The sequence below is a fragment of the Sarcophilus harrisii genome, chromosome 4 (genome assembly GCF_902635505.1).
Source record: "Sarcophilus harrisii chromosome 4, mSarHar1.11, whole genome shotgun sequence".
Taxonomy (NCBI): domain Eukaryota; kingdom Metazoa; phylum Chordata; class Mammalia; order Dasyuromorphia; family Dasyuridae; genus Sarcophilus; species Sarcophilus harrisii.
In genome coordinates this window covers 123,281,774-123,302,300 of record NC_045429.1, presented here as the reverse complement: position 1 = coordinate 123,302,300, position 20,527 = coordinate 123,281,774, and the positions used below count along the sequence as shown (strand labels likewise).

At 36.0% G+C, this 20,527-nt stretch overlaps 1 protein-coding gene across 6 annotated transcripts in view; it reads left to right on the top strand.

The window, feature by feature from the left end:
- The window catches only part of FGFR1OP (FGFR1 oncogene partner), a 61,019-nt gene that overhangs the window by 17,780 nt on the left and 22,712 nt on the right, over window positions 1-20,527 (top strand). For 3 of the 6 annotated variants that reach the window (XM_031937500.1, XM_031937501.1, XM_031937499.1), the window contains exons 6-7: window positions 15,255-15,338; window positions 18,013-18,072. In XM_031937500.1, the coding sequence (XP_031793360.1) occupies window positions 15,255-15,338; window positions 18,013-18,072 (144 nt within the window). The remainder of the gene's footprint in view (window positions 1-15,254; window positions 15,339-18,012; window positions 18,073-20,527) is intronic. The other 3 variants (XM_031937503.1, XM_031937504.1, XM_031937502.1) reach the window with 1 other exon arrangement.

The following is a 20,527-nucleotide window of genomic DNA, read 5'->3' as shown; positions in this document are numbered from 1 at the left end:
CCAAAGTTGTGAGGATGGAGATGAGATAATTATCAAGCGTTTAACATTTTATCATAGTTGGAGAAAAAATTTTAAACCCCAAGTTAGTGCAGTAAATGAACAAGTTCAGGATGAGTGAAGCAGGAAACAGGTGTGAAACTCAAAATGAGCTCTCTCACACTTTACAGAGCCAAGGTCAGCCTTTTAACTCTTCTGGTTACAGAGTTCTTCCCCCATCTCCCCAATGTTTGATAATGAGCTTAACATTCTTTCCTGATCCTCCTACAACATACACACTTAATATGTTCCCCCTCCCACTACATACATTGTATGACCATTAAAATGAACCATAGCTCCTCTTGGGGAGAAATTAATATTTATGAAGGAATTAAGCATTCATCCTCAAGCAAAGGTCTGACCTTTGTCTTTTAGGGTTTTTTTTTTGGTTTTTTTTTTTAACTACACAGCTAATTCTACCCAGTTTTATGTAGTTTCAATTGGTTTCAGATGCTTTCCTACTTCCTTCCTTTGGATTACTTTCAGCTCTAGATTTGTAGTTTTTCTCCATTTTGGGAACATAGTTGTTTGTTTCTCACACGATGGCTATGAAAATGTTAGCTATTATTTTTTATAAACTTTTAAAGTTTAAATATACATGTAAGTATGTATATTAAATTTGTTTTGATATCATGTGTTTTATATTCTTAATGATGACTAAGTTTAAAACAAAACTGGGAGAAGCAGTTACAGCATATAATTTGGAAATATAAAATGCACTTGGGTCACTGGCATTCACTTTCATGACATGCATCAACATTTTATGTTTAGTTAAGGTAGAAAAGCAACATAGCCTGGGAGATCAGAAGCTAGTTTTTGTTTCAGTTCTGTATCTTTGAACACATTCTGAGTAGAGGGTTGTGAGAAAATGATTTAGTTCTTCAAAAAGTATCTGAAATAGTTCCTAGACTATGTTACATTAAGGTACTGCCAATATTGTTGCAAGAAGAATTTGACACTAACATGCTCATTATTCTATTAATAATATCCCCCCTTAAAAAAGGAATGTAGGTGAAGAGCTATTATTAGCAACTTAGGGAAGGATGGAATAATGTACATGTTAGAGCCATGGATAAGGGAAGAATTGACCAAATGAGAGCTAAAATTGTTAGATATAAGATGGATAATATTGATTAAATTAAAAGATTTTTGTAAAAACAAAACCAATGTCATTAAGATTAGAAGGAAACCAGAAAATTGAGGGGAAAATCTTGGTAGGAAATCTTATAAAAGCCTCCTGTCAGATATATAGGTGAATCAAATTTATAAGAATATAAGGCATTCTCTTGTTGGTAATGGTCAAAGTATGTGAATAGGAAGTTTTCTGAAAAAATCAAGACTGATTATAGTTATGAAGAAATGCTCTAAATCACATGATTAAAGAAATGGAAACAACTGAGAAATATCACCTCTTGCTTAGCTGCTTTCATTGGCTGGAGATGTTATTATTGAGGCCAAGATTCTATATTGTATTATTACATATACTATTTAGCTTAAAGAAAATCTTATCTCATAAGTATCCTTCATCCTGACCAGATGGTATGCAGATGTGTGATTAATCACAAATATTATTAGATTGTTCATCTCACAAAACCATTTGTTACCATTTTTGGAAATATAGTATCTATACTACTGGTGTGTTGGTAGTTTTATAAATCAAATCATTAAATTTTGATTACTTATTACTGCAGTACACAGTGTTTGAAAGGTATAAAGATAACACAAAAAGAGCCTGTTCCCACAAAGATTAGTAATTTATTCAGGAGTATGGTAGATGGAATATTAAATATTTTGTGTCAGGAATATCCAAATAATTGGATTTCTTTGATCCTGGGCAAGTCACTTAACTTCTTGGCCCCAATCTTCTCATCTGCAAAATGGGAATACAAATAATAACTACCTCACAAGTAAGAATCAAATGAGTTAATAATATTATATTATGTCAATTTTATATATATGTGTGTATATAATAAGCATTTTACAAATCTTGAACTGCTTTATAAATGTTAGCTAATGATATTTTTAATAAAAGTTAAGGAGAATGGAAAACTAATAATCAACTTGAGCTATTTTTTTAATATTGGCTAGGATTTTGATGATGGGGGCAATCTGTAGGATGAACAGTGAAATGTATTCTGGGAACTTGCCCATAAATCTATTGGTTTTTCATATTTGTTTCCCTTACTTTCTGGAAAATTGGGTTAAGTTAGTGTAGAGTTTAGAAACATGAGTTGTGATGAAGCTGGAATGATATAAGATCAGTTAATATAGAATGCCTTGAGTTAATCACTCCAAAAAATCTATCTAGAAGGGCCAGTGCAAGTAACTTTGTTAAAAAAGATATTATCCCCTCAATATCACACTTGTGCCCTCTGTCTGTATATATTCCTTCTAACTGCTATATTAATGAGAAATTTCTAGTGAGTTTCAAATATCATCTTCCCATGTAGGAATGTAAACAGATAAACCTATTTAAGTCTCTTATGATTGTGAAGATCGCGTATTTTTAAATCAGCAGGAGTCAGGAATTCAGGTTAGGGGAAAATCGTCAAGTCTTTATTCTCAGTGAAGAAGGATCGGAGGTGGAAGGGAATCGGCGATAACAATGTGTGCAGCTGAGTCAAGAAGCTAGCTAGACCAGCAGCCACACGACCAGCAGCTAGGAGTATCGAACCCAGGCCCAATCTCTCCCAGCTTCTCTTCCTGTCTCTCTTTGCCTCCACCCACCAAAATCATCATTTCCTATACAACACATCAGGACTTGCACAGAGAGTGGGCAGGGACCATTCTTTATCCAATCATGTATATTAATAGAGTATAGCCCAATTACTATTTAGCCTCACATACTTGGGACCTCAGTGCATCAACTCAAACCTCAGCCCATTACATATGATGTCACTTTTCTGATTACTTATGTTCTCCAGAGTCCTATATTTGAAAATCAAAATTTCTATTCAGCTCTGGTCTTTTTATCAAATGCTTGAAAATCTTCTATTTCATTGAATTTACATCTTTTCCCTTGAAGAATTATACTTAGTTGTGTTGGGCAGGTGATTTTTGGGTGTAATCCTAGCTCCATTGCTCTTTGAAATATCATATTCCAAGTCTTCCAGTCCTTTAATATAGAATCTGCTGAATTTTGTTTTATCTTGACTGTGGCTCCCCGACTGTGGATGCTTGCAATATTTTTTCCTTGACCTGGGAGTTCCACAATTTGGCTATAATATTCCTAGGAATTTTCATTTTGGGATCTGTTTCAGGAGGTGATCTGTTGATTCTTTACATTTCTATTTTACCCTCTGGTACTAGGACAGTTTTCCTTGATAATTTTTTGAAAGATGATGTCTATGCTCCTTTTTTTTTTTTTTTTTTTAATCATCATGACTTTCAGTCATTCAGACCAGTAATTTTAAAATTATCTCTCCTAGATCTGTTTTTTGGGTCAGTTGTTTTTTGGGTCAGTTGTTTTTCCAATGAAATATTTCACTTTTTTTTTCCTGTTTTTTTTTTTTTTTTTTCCTTTTTGGGGAGTTTTGCTTTATATCTTGATTTTTTTCATAGTCATTAGGTTCCATTTGCTCAATTCTATTTTTTTTAAGCAATTATTTTCCTCAGTGAGGTTTTGTATCTTTATCTTTCCCAATTGGCCAATTTCGCTTTTTAAGATATTCTTCTCCTTGTTAGCTTCCCCCCGCCCCCAAGTAAATCTGTTTTAAATACACATTACTTTATGAACCATATTGGAAATGAAAAATCAGTGCAAAAAGGAAAAATCATGAGAGAGATTAAAAAAAAAAAAACAGAAAAAAGAAATGAACATCGCATGTGTTGATATACATTGAATTTCCATAGTTCATTTTCTGGATGCAGATGGCATTTTCTGTTCAAAGTCAACTGGGATTGCTTCGGATCACTGAACCACTGAGAAGAATCAAGCCTTTCATAGTTGATCATCACACATTCTTGCTGTTACTGTGAACAATGTATTCCTGGTTCTACTTGTTTTGTTTACCATAAGTTCTTGTAAATCTTTCCAGGCTTTTCTATAATCATCTTGTTCATTTTTTATAGAACAGTAATATTCCATTATCTTCATATATCACAGCTTTATTTAGCTATTCTTCATATGATGAGCAGTTATTCATTTTCTAATTCCTTAATACCATGAAAAAAATGGTTACATTTTTGCACATGTTGAGTCCTTTTCCCTCCTTTAAGTTCTCATTAGTTTTTTGCATTTCCTTTTGCACCTCAGTTCTTTCCCCAATTTTTTCTCCATCTCTCTTACTTGATTATCAAAGTACCTTTTGAACTCTTCCATGGTCTGATCCCAATTCTTTATTTTCTTTGAGGCTTTGGATGTAGAAGCTTTGACTTTGTTATCATCTTCTGAGTTTGTGTTTTGTAATGGGCCAGAACTCTGAACTTGAAACAAGGATTCTTACAAAGTACTATAAGTAGAATTGTTGAGTTTAGCATGGTGCTTAATAGTTCTCTAAGGTCAGTAGGATTGATTTAATCTTACAACAAATAATGGTTTCCTAGTGATATAATGATTGGTTTATATTCAGTGTAGAGTATGTAAGCCAATCTCTCAGAGCCAAGGAGAGAGATTCATTTCCACTTTCAGTCAAGTGGTTCTCCTGGGAGACTGAAAGAGCTTGGATTCAGAGGTAAGGATGACAAGTGGACTGGTGGCTGAAACAGAAGCCCTTGGACTTAGATTCATTCATCCCATCTCACACCACCTTGGTGTCAGGCTCTCCTCCTTCATTTCTCCACTAAAACCAAAACTCTGGAAGATCTTAAGAAAGCTAACTGAGCCCCAGGAAAAAAGACAAGACTTTGAAGGACATAATAAAGGATTTGGATTTTAATCCCTGGCTACTCTTGTGGTGATTACTGAACAGAAACAAAGGTTGTCCTGAGACCTCCAGAAAACTGAACCCACCAAGAACATTGCATTTTGACGCCCAATGTGAGGCAAGAACCTACATTTATGAAATTAGGGTAAGCACAAAAAATAGATAAGAAGGATACTTCGTAAAGGGCTAAACTAATGCTTCAGCTGAAATGGGACATGTTTACAAAACAAATTTCAAGGAAAATGTGTTGAAAGCTTGGTTAAACTTATAAAAAAAACCAAGGTTTGATTGTAACTTGGGAGCCGATCTTGAACTTTTAGTAACAGTACAGTACATATCTCCTTGGTTCTTAAAGGAAAAAGAATTAGATCCAGAGGAGTGGAAATTAGTAAGAGAGTAACTATGTGAATATTACAATGATAGTGGCCCTGATTCAATTTCTAAAGAAGCATTTTATACATATAACTTAAAACAATAGAATAAGAAAAAAAAAAAGAAAGAGCAGGAGAGGGAGGATACTGACAAACTAGGTGAAAAGAATGAAGAATTGGACAAGAAAAGAGTTAAGTACAATTCTGATGAAATTAAGGAATGTGGTGCTTCACAGCAGGAGTCATTAGGGCATTTTCAACCCCTGACTGTACCCCCTCCCCCCCCCAATTAACCCTTCATGGATGGAGGGAAAAGGAGGAGGGAGAGGGGGAGTGACACAATCAGCACCACCTATGAAGCAGCCTATGTCAAGATTACAAAAGGCACTAGTTGTAGCTTAAAAAGGATAGAATATATCTGATTTAAAAATAAATACATACCCTGGTATTGAAGAGTGACTCTTGAGGTCAACAAAGGAGAAGATACACTCCTTTTGATCTGGGAAAAAATCAAGGATTTGAAAAAAAGGTTGCACTCTTTATAGGGCTACATCATCTTATGTTAAGATGATATTAGAGAATTTGGCTAATGAAATTTTAACCCCTAGTGATTGGAAATCCATAGCAAGGACATGTTTAGAACCTGGACAAAACTTGTGGCTTTTGGAGTATAGTGAACTATGCAGAATACAAGCCCAACGAAATAGGCAAATTGGGGTTAATATACAAATCACCTTTGACCAACTAGAAGGTAAAGGTCAGTATGCAGACACTTCAGCACAGAATAATTGCCCCATAGCAGCATATGAGAAAATTTGCTGCTGCTGCTATAAAAGCATGGGGCTCCCTCACAGGGAAAGCAAGATTGAGGGGAAGCCTTCACGAAAATAGAGCAAGGTCCCAATGAACCCTTTCCTGATTTTTGTGGGACATTTGCCAACAGCTGTCATGTGAACAATTAGAGAAAATATAGCTACAGGAGTTATGATAAGACAACTGGCTAAGGAAAATGCTAATGAGGTTTACAGAAGAATTATATGGGGACTACACAAAGATGCTCCTTTAGAAGAGATCATAAGACTGTGTCACAGTGGGCACAAATGCTTATTATACCCAGGCTATAATGCAGAACATGGGAAGACAGGGTCCCTCTTGGCAAGGGACTTCCAGAGAAACTCGTCAATGCTTTCAGTGTGGTAAAGTAGGGCATCTGAAAGCTCAATGTTGGCACAAGATAAGAGTGAGAAAACAGGGGTGAGAGAATAAAACCCCAAACCCTGTGTCCAAAATGTAACAAGGGCTTCCACTGGGCTTCAGAATGTAAGTTGATCCAGGGAAATGAGAGGTGGGACCTAGCTCCAGGGACCCAGGTGGGGCATGATGGCAGCCAAGGTTACACCCAGAGAGTCTTTAGAAATTCAGTATTGATATGATCAATCAGCAGAGAAGCAATCTGATAGGAGAAAGGCATTACATGATCAATCAGCCAAAAAGCAATCAAATGGAAGAAAGGGATTATATGGTCTATCAGCCAGGAAGCAATCAGAGGGGGAAAAGGGATTGCAATTAGGGAAAATAGAGTTGTATGCAGCAGGGACATCCCCATGAGGTGAAATCTGTTCCTGTCTGGCCCATGGATCCTTTGCCTCCAGGCACAGTAGACTAGACCATTTCCCCTCCTGCAAGTGCTTACAAAACAGTGTTCATCCATACATTGATGTGGGAAACTGGGGAATGTGTAGATAATATCCAGTCACTAATACAGGTAAACAATGTGTGACTTATCAACCAGGAGAAGTAGTAGCATCAGGTTTACTGATACAGAGTCCTAATAAGCAATCTGGTGATACTTGCCCAGATTCTGACTCCAAGCAGCAGAATCGAGGAATATTTTGGATTGCAGCAGTTATAGCTGACACACTTATGCTCACTATCTATGTAAATGGAATACCACTGGAAGGGTTGGTAGACACAGGTGCAGATCATACCCGTCATTAGAGGTGCCACCTGGCCCAGTCACTGGCCAAAGATTAAGGCAGACACCTATATGTCTGGTGTAGGAGGATCAGTAGCAGCTGAAGTTAGTGCTGCTTCTATGAGATGGACATTTGAAAACGAAACAGGAGTTTTGACTCCTTTTGTAGTTGAACAAATCCCCATCAGTTTGTGGAGAAGAGACATTTTACAGCATTTAGGATTACAATTAAGTACTTCAGCTTTTGAAGGCCTGCCTGCACTCTGACCTGTTCCTATTCAGTGGAAAACTGATACACCAGTGTGGATAGAACAGTAGCCCTTAGCTAGCAAATAAAATTCAGGCCTTATTAGATATAGTCCAAGAGCAACTTGACCAAGGACACTTACAACCTCCTGGAATTCCCTGTATTTGTTGTAAAAAAAAGAAATCTGGAAAATGGAGGATGTTGACTGATTTAAGAAAAGTAAATGAACAAGTGGAAACTATGGGAACTCTTCAGCCTGGACTTCATCTCCTACTCAGTTGCCTAGATAGAGATGGCCTCTTTGGGTTATAGATATTAAGGATTGTTTCTATTCCCTCTTAGATAAGAAGCATATGAAAAAATTTGCCATTTCAGTACCCAGCGTTAATTTAGTTGAGCCCTATAAAAGATATGAATGGATAGTTTTGCCACAGGGAATGAAAAATAGCCCTACTATGTGCCAAATGTATGTTGCTGCTGTAACTCCAATAAGAGAAGCATTTCCAAAAGTAATATTGTTACATTATATGGATGATATATTGGGATGTGCACCTGAGGAACAAATGTTAGAAGCATGTCTACAAAAGACCATAGAAACACTAAGGAATTACAAATTATACATAGCCAGAAAAAATTCAAAGACATGCTCCTTTTCAATATTTAGCATATGAAGTATACCCTAAGCTGCTTACAGTTCAAAAACTGTCCTTAAGAACAGTGAATCTAAACACATTGAATGATTTTCAGAAATTGATAGGAGATATCCAATGGATGCGACCAGTGTTAGGCTTAATTACCAATCAATTACAAATATTATGTGACATTTTAAGGGAAGACACTGCTTTAAACTCACCATGCCAGCTTACAAAAGAAACTCAAGAGGCTTTGAGAGAAGTTGAACTGGCTTTATCCAATGTGGTTGAAAGAGTCACTCAAAAACCCTTGAAAATAGCAGTTTTTGCTACAGAAGAGGCACCCACAGCAGTCCTTCATCAAAGAGACATGTGATAAGAGTGGGTGAACCTCCCAGCACAACCACAACAAAGCCTTGCTCTTTACCCAGTGCTTGTGGCTAGAATTTTATTGAAGGCCATTAAACGAGCAGTACAATTATCTGGGATAAGACCTAACAAGATATACACATTCTGCAATGAGATGAACCAAATTGGTTCCATTTGTTCAGTAATGAATAGGACCAGCTACATCCAGAGAAAGAACTTTGGGAAATGAGTGTGAACTACTACATAGAATTTCCAATCCCTCTGTTTTTGTTGGCTTGCATTTTTTATTTCCTTTTCAGGTTAATTTTACATTATTTCAAAGTCCGATTCTTCTTGTGCAGCAAAATAATTGTATAGATATGTATACATATATTGTGTTTAACACATACTTTAACATATTTAACATGTATTGGTCTGCCTGCTATCTACGGGAGGGGATGGGGGGAAGGAGGGGAAAAGTTGGAACCGAAGGTTTTGCCAAGGTCAATGCTGAAAAATTACCCATGCATATATCTTGTAAATAAGAAGCTATAATAATAAAAACAAAAAGATATACACATTCTGTGCCAATGCACCAATTAATGTATGCTGTGAAACCATCCCAGAGTGGCAAATTTTGTTGGCCACAGCTTCAAATTTTATACATGGGACTCCATTAAAGATAACCCGGCTATTACATAATTGGCAATGGATTTTTATAGAAAAGGTTTCTAAGATTCCTCTTAAAGGACCAACTATCTTTACAGATGCATACAAACATAACATTTGTTCTGTATACTCTAATGATTTAACTATAAAGAGAGTAGTCAGAATTCCTTTTCAGCCCATTCATTAGAATGAATTGTATGCAATCATTCTAGCTCTTATTATCCAGGAGATATAAATATAATATCTGATTTGGCCTATTCAGTAAGTGTGGTACAAAGAATTGCCATTGCCCAAATAAAATTTACAGCTTCTAATATTTATCAGCTCTTTAAGGAACTTCAAGAGCAAGTGAGAAAGCATCCAGGTAAGATTTATATCCTACATGTCTACTCTCAAAGTGGACTTCCAGGTCCTATTTTTGATGGAAATTCAAAGGCAGATAATCTTTTAACTATGTTAGCCAGTACTCCTGTATTTCAGGAAGCCCAAGAATCTCATTCTAAATATCTCAGGCTTCTTGAGCTTTACGTTTACAATTTGGGATAACAAAAAAGGAAGCGAGGAGCATAGTAAAAAAAAAAGCTGTACAGCTTTCCTTCCTTTCCATGCTCCTGTGCTCCCTCCAGGAAAGAACCCTCGTGGTTTGAGACCCAGTGAAATCTGGCAAATGGATGTGGCCCATTATAAATCTTTTGGTCGTCTGTCTTTTACCTATGTTGTAGTAGATACCTTTTCAGGATTCACTTTTGCAATACCAGCAGCCAGAGACAGCCCAAGTTGTCACTGAATTCCTTATACAAGCTTTTGCAATCATGGGTGTGCCACAACAATAAAAACAGACAATGGACCTGCATATACTTTTAAATATTTTGTACACTTTTGTGCACAGTATAAGATTTTATACACCACTGGCATATCTTTTAATCCTCAAGGTCAAGCTAATAGTAGAGAGGAGAAATGGAGACATTAAGATGCCCCTCCAAAAACAAAAGAAAGGGGGAGTCATAGTTAATCCTAGAGAATTTCTAAATTTAGCTCTCTATACCATCAATTTTTAAATTTTCGATAAAGATGCACTGGCTCTGGCAGACAGGTTTTATAACCCACCAGAAGACCAGTGTCCAGTGCGAGCAACTCCACTATCTTTAGATAATCACCAGATGATGTGGAGAGATCCAGAAAGTAGTGAATTGAAGGGACCAGATGGGTTAACTGCTTGGGGGAGAGGGTTTGCTTGTATTTCTACAGATGAAGAAGGAATCAGATGGGTGCCAATGAGCACCTGGAGACAGAAAAAAGAGAAAAACCTTGAAACAAAGGAGAAGACCTAAGAAACATCTGTCACTGAAAGAGCATGGCTGATAATGAGTTACAGATCTTCAAAACCCACAGGAATCATTGGATTCCCTGAGATAAAAAAATGTTGAAACAGGACTTCCAAATCTGCAGGAATCATGGGATTCTCTGACACATGATGAGACTATTGCAGGAATCTTTGGATTCCCTACACACATGAAGTAATGAACAATAGATTACTTTTGGACTATTTCTAGGATTTATGGACATGTATAATTCCTCATGTTGATTCATGTTATTTGTTACATACTACCAGCCTGTGTTATATTGCTATGTGCTTATGTAATAACTCCCATGTTGATGGATTTATGTATACCTGTTTAAAATGAGACCTTTCAGAAACCCACTAATCTAGTTTGATTCCCTATTTTCCTTTGGTTTTCATTTCCCTTCCTGAGATGTCAGGGAGGGCATGATCACCTCCTTTTATGGTGTTTTCACCCCTTTTTTGAGGAATCAGGGAAAGTGGTGTTCTCATTCTCACCTCGAGAAGTCAGGGAGAATGTGACCACCTTAAATTCTAAAACAAAAGAAAGCAGGAGATGTTAAGCACCAAAACTCTGACAAGGATTCTTACAAGGTGCTAATTCAGTGGAATTGATGAGACAATGGCTATCTAGTTTAGCATGGTGCTTAATAGTTCTCTTAAATTCAGTATGATTGATTTAATCTTACAACAAATAATGGTTTCCTAGTGATATAATTGGTTTATACTCAGTGTAGAGCATCTAAGCCAAGCTCTCAGAGCCAAGGAGAGAGATTCATTTTCTCCTTCAGTCAGGCTCCTGGTTACTCTCCTGGGCGACTGAGAGAACTTGGATTCAGAGCTAGAGAAGACAAGCAGACTGGTGGCTGAAGCACAAGCTCTTGGACTCAGATTCATTCATCCCATCTCACACCACTTGGTGGCAGGCTCTCTTCCTTCATTTCTCCACTGAAACCAAGACTCTAGAAGACCTTTAAAAGAGCTAACCAGGCCTCAGGAAAAGAGACAAGACTTTGAAGGACATAATAAAAGATTTGGACTTTAACCCCTGGCTACTCTTGTGGTGATTACTGAACTGAAACAAAGGCTGCCCCGAGACCCCCAGAAAACTGAACCCACTAAGAACATTGCAGTGTTTTGAACCTCCTTGTCACCATAATAACTTTGAATGGTCAAACCCTTTTTTTTCCCTGCCCATTTTCCTAGTCTATTAATCTGCTTTTAACTCTTTGTTAGAGTAGGTCTCTGTTTTCAGGGTGGAGATGGCACTATCCCAGGCTTCAGAGGGTTTTTTGCAGCTATTTTTAGAGATCCTTCTAGGAATCTGATCAAAAGCCCCCTTTTCTGCCTTGGAGGAGTTAGATGTACTCCTCCCCCACTGTAGCTGTAAGATCTAGCATGCTAAAACCACAGAGTCCTGCTTTGCTGAAGCTAGAGTCACTAGGGTTGGGACCAGGACTGCGCTATTATGACCTTCTCAGGGACTGCACACCAGACTCCCTCCCAGTTGCTACAGACCCTGTCCACTGACTTTTCAAGTCCTCCTTGGTGTCCTTGGGCTGAGAGATCCTATAGCTGATTCAGAGGTCCTACTTTTCTGGGATCCAGGGACCTGGGGTTGGGGCTGGGCCAGGGCTAGGGCCTATGCTGGCAAGGCCTGTGCTGAGGGGTGCTTTGGGCTCCTACCTTGGTTCCATAGACCTTTTCTGCTGATCTTCCAGGTCGTCTTTGGCATCTTTGGGCTGAGAGGTCTGGAAGCCATTAGGACTGCTTCAGAGGTTGGTCTGGTACTGGGAACAGGGCTGTGCACTGGACTGGCCTGCTCCAGGACTACATGCTATATTCCCACCCTTGTGTATCAGACTTTTCTGCTGATTTTCTAAGTGGCCTTTGGCTGAGAAATGTTCTAGTCCATCTTTTGGGTGTTCTGATGCACTAAAATTTGTTCAGAGTCATTAACTTAAAGGAATTTGGAGCGTTTTGGGGGAGAGGTTGGGTGAGTTGCTGCCTTTACTCATCTGGGCTCCGCCTCCTAAGACCCACAATCTAATGCTGCCCCAGAGGCTTATTAATTGTGTGATCTTGGCCAAGTCACTTAAACTTGCTGTTTCAGTTTCCTTATCTGTAAGATAGGGATAATAATAAAATCATGACTGAAGGAAGAGAATAGAAGCAGCTAATGTTCATCTTTTCCCCACAGAGCTAGTGGAAAGTACTAGCTCTAGAATCCAAAGTGTTCAAATTCAACTTATAATGCTTCCTACCTTTTTGACTTTTAGCAAATCATTTACTCTCCCAAGGTTTTGGTTTTCTCATCTATAAAATTAAGGAGGTTAAATTTAGATGGCATCTGTGTTTAGTCATTCAAATCATTTATTCTATGATTAAAAACTTAACACGGATATAATAGTGTGATTATAGAGAGCTGGCTTTAGAGTTAGGAAGAATTAGGTTTTGATGAGCCTTTGATGTGAATATACTTGAGGGGTAGAAATTGAGGAGCATAATTTTAACTTTTTCAATGCTTCTGACAACTCTCATTAAGACTTTTTTTACCCTTGATAAAGTTTCTCACCCAGTACAATCATACATCTAATCATCAAAAAAGATAATCCTTTTCTGTCAGGGATCCACTTGGGCCTTAAATTCTCCAACTTGAAGAGACTAAGAATGCACTACATAGAAAAGGTGTGGCAATTCAAGGAGTGCTTACCAAATTGTGAGAAGTTAAGATAGAGACAAGGTACTAGAAATACCCGCCCTCCCCCCCCAAAAAAAATAGTAAGTCTGACTATAAGCCAACCTTGCTTCTAATCTGATAAATCAAACATTGAGACTCAGACAGAAGGAGAAAAAAATGAATAAAAGCATTCAGTAAGACATTGAACAAGTGTTTACTATGAGAGAAAAATGAACCAAAAATCCTCTCCCCAGAGATCATAGAATAAAAAATTCCAAAAGTTTCCAAAGAGTAAAAATTTTTAAAAGAATTAAGACAACTTACTGAAAATATTACTACTTATAAAAAGAGACAAGTTAATGAGAATATTGTTTTCATTTTGTTTTTCTGAATGAAAAGTCACTGAAATGTTTTTCTGACAAGTTATTTAATTTATTATGCTCTGGTAACAAGTGAATTGTGCTATGTAATATTCTAATTTCCTGAATTTTGCCATTGTGGTATTCCTAAAAGACACATGTGACTTTTTTTTTTTACTTTTTTTAAAAATTTTATTTGTAGTTCTTTATAGCAGTGAGGCAGGAATGAGCAGGATGAGAGATTCTCTGTGTTAGATTTCTGACCTATTAGACCTTTCTTTAATGTCCAGTATTTTCTTATTTATTAAAAAATTCTTTGTGTCATTAAAGCCCTTTATAATCATTTTCAGTCTACCATTCTGGGATTCTCATGCATTATTCCTCTTTGAACACTGTATTCTAGCCAGATTGGTTTGCTGGTCAATCCTTATCTATAGTTTCATTTCCCACATCCATGTCTTTGTACAGACTATATCATGTATTTGAAATATAATCATTTATCACCTTTAACTCTAAGCTTTAAAAGCCCAGCTCAGGTGCTGCTTCTCTATAAGGCCTTTCCCAATTTCCCCCCTCATCTTTTAATTATACCTATTATTTCCCCAGTCTTTTACTAGTTAGTTTTATATTGTTTTCACCTATATAATGGTACGTTGGCAGTCTGTTTCAAAACTTGTCAAATTCCCTATTTAATGTTTTTTGACAAGAAAAAAATGCTTCAGCACTTGACGTTTGCTCGGCACTTGTACTTTGTTGTTACCTTAGTTGAGCAGTAGGGATGTGAGGTTGATCAGGTTTTCTGCCTTGCTGCTATAGCTCAGCTGTGGGCAGCTTATCCTCAGCGAAAACTTCAGTGATCTGGAATGTCAAATTGGTGCCCACGATGATGCGAAATTGTTGTGGGGCAGTTTCTTCAGGTCAGTGTAGCTGCATGTAGTCTCCTGCATCCTAAAATAGTACTGGAAAGGGCATGGAATAGCTGGCCTGTTCAGCAGAAGCAGCAGCTGAGAAGCAGAGGTGGAGGATCTAGGATTCCGCACAGTCTAAGCCTTGTAGCCCAGTGTGTGGAGGGCACCACAGCTTCTCTGCTTGCATAACCAAGCTTGATCAACTCTCCCCTCCATCTTCCCCAAAGCTTGGACACAGTAGGGGTAGAGTAGAAAGATCAGGGTTCTCCCTAGAAAGTGAGTAGGGTCAAGAAGGGAACCTATATTGGGCTGACTTGTTTCTCTGCAGCTGGAAGTGCCACTTGCCCTTTTGGGTAATTGGGTAGGGAGGAATGATTAGGCTATGGATTGGAGATGTACTCCTTATGGGAAAATTTTTTTTGGTACTTTTGCCAGTTGTCATGCCTTCTGGAAATAATTCGTGACACGTACTGACTGAACTATCACTGTACTCTTCTGTGTCCATATTATTTCCCCATAGCAAATCTAAGTTCCTCGAGGACAAGGACTGTTTCATTTTTATCTTTATCTTTAGTGCATACCACAAAATAGAAATTTAATAAATATTTGTTGATTTTTGTATAAGATAATAAACAATGTTAAAGTTAAAGCTTTTTTGGTACTGTTAAAAAGAAAGTGGAATGAGAGGAGTATTTGCATTCAAATATCAAGATTGTGTCTTTAATTTTAAATATAACTAGAACTATTCAAAATACAACTTTTAATTATGTTTTTATTTTCATAAGACATATGAAATGTTTTACGTGGTATATTTCTATTTAGGGAGGACTGGATCTTTCCGATATACATTCACCACCAAAATCCCCAGAAGGAAAGATGGCAGGCTGTCATTCAGTACCAAGTAAGGTAAGTCATTTATAAATTGCCAAATTGTAAGTATTTCTGGGATTAATAAATTACACAAAACTACTTTTGATTTTTCATTTTTATTGAAATGAAAATGTCAGATATGACTGTTCTATAGTTGGCTTAAAAACTTTATTTTTTTTAATCAAATATGAATGTATCTTATGTCTTTCTGTGATTTGTCAGTAGTGCTTTAAATTCTGTTTTGTCAGTGTGATTTTGTTGTGATAGCTATAACTAAATTTAAATATTTGTATATTTTCACCTGTTGTGGTTTATGGTGCTATTTTTTTCACTTTGAAAAAAGTGACTAGTGAAAAAAAAAGTGAAAAAAAGAAAATTTATAGGGTTTTTATTTTAAAGATTCTGACTTTAGAATTCAATTATATTAAGTGCTGATAAGCTTGGGTTTCTTTCAGCTTTCAGTAAAGAGAGATGCTCAGATTTGGAGCTAAAAACAAAATTTGATTTGTCTTATTGAGGCTGGCTTTTAAACTCATTGGTTGTCTCTGTCTTCTGGTTATGTTCTCCTGTATTTTACATGTTGTACTTAAAAAAGTAAACTCAGAGAGCCAAGGTGATTTGCACAAGGTCTCATAGTTAGCGTCAGAAGCTGAATTTTAACCCAGAACCCAGCCCAGGGCTTTTTGTACTACACCCTATGGTAATGAGACAAGCTAGAATATTTTTTGCTAATAGAAGGGGGAAAAATTGAGATGAACACTGGAGTTTAATTTGGACTATCTGTTAGGGTTATGGATGATTGACTTGATTCTTCATAATACTTAGCTTTCGGCTATAGTAAGGGAATGTAATATCACAATCTATGGTAATTTCTATCCACTTTCTGCTTTGTGTATATTTCACTATTTTCTTTTCAGTTTTTTTTATCAGAATTATTCTCAATGAGAAAAGCAATTGAATTCATGGTGAAAGAGTCACTAAACATATAACATCAATTGGATGAAAGTAGTCTTTGCTAGCCTAATCATGCATAGAATTTTGGAGAGGGGAAAACATTACTTTGTGGTGAATTATTACTTTAGTGGGTTTTGTTTTTTTAATTTTATTTTGAATGGATCTTTTGAAAGTTTACATGTAAAAAAAAAATCAGTATTTTATTTGTAGTTCTTTATAGCAGTGAAGCAGGAGGAAGCAGGATGAGAGATTCTCTGTGTTAGATTTCTGACCTATTAGACCTTTCTTTAAACTTAATTTTTTATATTAATCAAACTATTTATAGTAGATTATCATGGAAGTGAAACACAAGTTCAATTTAATAAATGTTAAAATGATTTTTAAAATGATTTTTAATTTTAGAAAAAAAATTATGTCCTAGAATCAAGTGTCTTCAATATAGAATCAGTTTTCTTCTATGTAGAAATAATTAGTTTAGACTTGGTAGAGAGAGTACCCACATAAATGGGGGTAACAAAAGTATTGAAGTATCTCTGTTCTTAAATTTATATGGGTATTTCCAGTATAACTTTTAATAGCTATTTTATTTTGGAGAAACAGAATCCTAAGTAAAAATTTCCCTTTTACTTTAATACTTAAAGAGTCTGTGATATCACCTATGTGGGTTATCCTTTCTCAAATGTAGATTGCAATCCTTCTGCAATCTAGTAGATGATCTTGTTGCTTTGGACTCAATAGCCAACATCTTGTGTCAATCTAATGAGCTTCTCCTCATTTGGCTAGACTGGTCTTTGATAGACATACAGTCTATCACTGGGCCAATTTTTTTGGAAGCCTATTCAGTTCAAGTGAGACTTGTCAAAGTTCATACTTCATAGACAGCCTTTAAGACTCATGGTCATCTCTATAACACAAATGAGGAATCTGAGGATTGTATCACTAAAATGAATTTTTTTTTTATCTTTGTTTCTTGAATATTAAGGAAGTAAGGAAGTGATAATTTGGATTTTTATTTTAGTCACCTAGAAAATATGTCTGAAAGATACTTTTATAGAAATAAAGTTGTCTCAGCTCAGTTATAGATAAACCTATAAGTTAAACTCCAAGGAATCTTTTATTTTCCCTTTCTCCATTTTGTTTTTCAAAGAGATTCAAAGATACCCTTTAAATGGGATATAGAATCATATAAGTACTTATTACAAATCTGAAAGTCATTTGGTAAACCTAGAACTTCACTAATGGCTAAGGGATTTAACCATAAGCTCAAGTCCACCCTTATTCCAATTAGTTCTGGCCTGTCTTAGGCAATGTTGGTTAAATTTTTTTCTGTCTGTTCTCCCAGTCTTAAGACTATTCAGATAATCAGATAACTCTGAAACTACATGGGTATGGTCGTCTCACTGTAAACAGACTCCTTGAACCAAATTAAGTAAAGTTCCAGAAATTAAAAGGATAATGACTATCCAGCTGAGTTTTTGGATTGCTCAGGAGAAGTATGGCTGCTTCTGGATCATTACATATTAAAATTATATATTATCCACATCTGGCTAAACTACTAATGAAAAACAATTGCTAAGAATATTATTTATGCCAAGAGTAAACAGGGTGACAAGCAACTACTCTTTAAGTAGAGATTTAGAAATTTCCATTAATCTTAAGATAAGAGTGGTTTATGAGCAATCCATTATTTCTTGATATTATACATAGAAAGATATCTATTTTGTGGTAAAAGATGTCATTTTATTCTCATGCTCAGATACCAAGGTATAAAGGACAAGGTAAAAAGAAGAGAAGCGGGGAGAAGGCTGGTGAAAAGGTAAAATGCATGAGAGCAAAAAGGCCGGCAAGTGCTTTTAGATCCAGTAGGGAAAAGCAGCCTGTGCTGAAAAGTCCTAATAGTGGGTTCACATTGGAATCACAATGTGATAGATAATATGATTGAGTGTAAACACGAACTTTTGGGTTTTTTTGGAAACATTGCAGTCATTCATTTGTAATTATTATAGAACCTAAACACATATATGATGTTTTGTATAAAACAAAATGAGTTCTAGTTGGCATAACCATTTTAAAGTTCAGTTTTTACTGACAGAAACTTGTACCACAAAGATACCTGTTAAACTATAAATGCCCCTGGTTTTAGGTTTTTATTAGGTAAATAAGATTTAGAATTTTTCTTGCTTTTTAAATGAATATAAAACCTTGTGAGAATACTTACTATTTAGCTTCTGTTATATAGATACTTAAGATATTTGTGTATAAATTTTAAAAATTAAAATTGGGCTTTTTTTATCAATTGATATCTCACTGCATAGTCCTTCTCCAAGAGCCATTCCATATAACAATGTATATTTATGTGTATGTATATGTATAGCGTAATATACATAAACATAAATATGTACATATATGCATATATAAATGTATACTTTATGTACACATAAATATACATATATGTCTACATAAACATTTCCTTTTTTCTCTTCAAGAACTTACTGTTTAGTTGCAATAATTTAAAACTTAATTTTACATAGTTTCCTTATCACAGACCTCATGTTATTTACTCATAAGATCTCTAATTAGTAAACTAGTGGATAGCTTGTAATTGGAGATGAGATGGAATGAGTAGCTTAATTGCTATATTCTGATTCCTTTAAATCATATATATTTATTAGACTTTAGATTATTTACCTTTTTTAAATTTAAAAATTGGGAGTCTAAAAAGGAGCAGGATAGATTTTTTAAAAAAAAATTATTTAAAATGTATACATTTATTTCATTTTGCAAAATTCATCATCTCTCTGCTATTCTCTTATTGATTCTGAATATTTTTATACTGATTTGCAAACTCTTTCAAGATAAGCTAATACTTTCCAGGATCAAAGGTCTTTCTTTTAGTTAATATGGAAAAAAGGAAATAACTTCTTGAATCAGTTGACAGATATAAGCTAGAGAATACTAAGAGGTGAATTTCATGTCCCTATATTAAAAACAACAAAACCTTTAAAACTTTTTTTGGAAATGTATTTTATGAACCTAATCTTAAAGAAGCATGTTAAGGTTATGACTGCTTTTGGATAAGATGGATAGGATACCTAAACAGGCGCTCACACTTGATTTTTGTCAAATTAACCAGCATAATGTTGAGCATGGTAACTAATGTGTAGTAGTTTAGTGCTTTTGGTTTAGTGCTTTGGTCTGTTATTTGATTTTTCCCATTTTTAAATATTAACTAGCTGCCACAGTACCTGAATTCCATTTTCATAGACATGTTACCTCTGCTGTAACCACACTTAATACCTATAGTTGTTTGTCTTTAGAACCATAGGTATTTTCATTGTTTATATCTATACCTGTTACCAGTAAGTACCTTACTGCTGTTTTTTGAAGATACAACAAACTACTATTTGAAGATAGTAACTCTTTGAAGATACAAGCCCTTTCCCATAATTCAATTTCTAACTCCTATTTTTAGTGAGTAAGCTCACCAAAGCCAGGCTGCAAAGCAACGTCGATTTCCTCCTGTTTAGGGGATTTTGTCATTCATCGTCCTAGTCCCCTACCCTAAGTAATATTTGGGGGGAATAAGATTGGTCCCAGGTAGATTTCAGGTTTCTTTCCTTCAGGCCTGGTACAATATTGCATATTTTTCCCCTGCCCTATTTGATGTTCTTTTTATTTTCCTACTTGGATTGAATCATCACTTTTGCCATATTTTATAAGTTTGGGATAGAGGAGGAAAGGTCTTAAGGGTCTTTTGAATAGTTTCTGCAGTCTTTGGGGTGGAATATCCTTTAGGAGCTATTCCAGACAGAACATAGTAACTTCTCACAGTCATACTGTTTGCTTGTTACAGGCTGAGGAGAAGGGAGAAGGCCAGATGTGTAATATAATCTTTGTAGCAGGAGAGGATTCAGATATGGCAGGAGTATCTTCCACTATAGGCTTTAGGTTTTAGGTTCTACTGAAAGTGTGAAGCCTGGGTATCAGAGGAATTGAGTGATTTTTTTTTTTAAAGGATTAGTTTTCTCTGGTATTCTTAAAGAGGTCTCTCTCTCTCTCTGTCTGTCTTTATCTCTGTGTGTGCGTGCTCGTGCACGCGCGCGCGCGCGTGTGTGTGTGTGTGTGTGTGTGTGTGTGTGAGAATGGATTCCGCAGTAATTGTTCTACCTTTGGTGCTCTTTTGGGTTGTTTTCTTCTTTGATTTATTTGTTTGTTTGTTTTGAAATTTAGTGGAGATTGGGCTTTGACCCCCCCCCCCCCCCCCCCCCCCC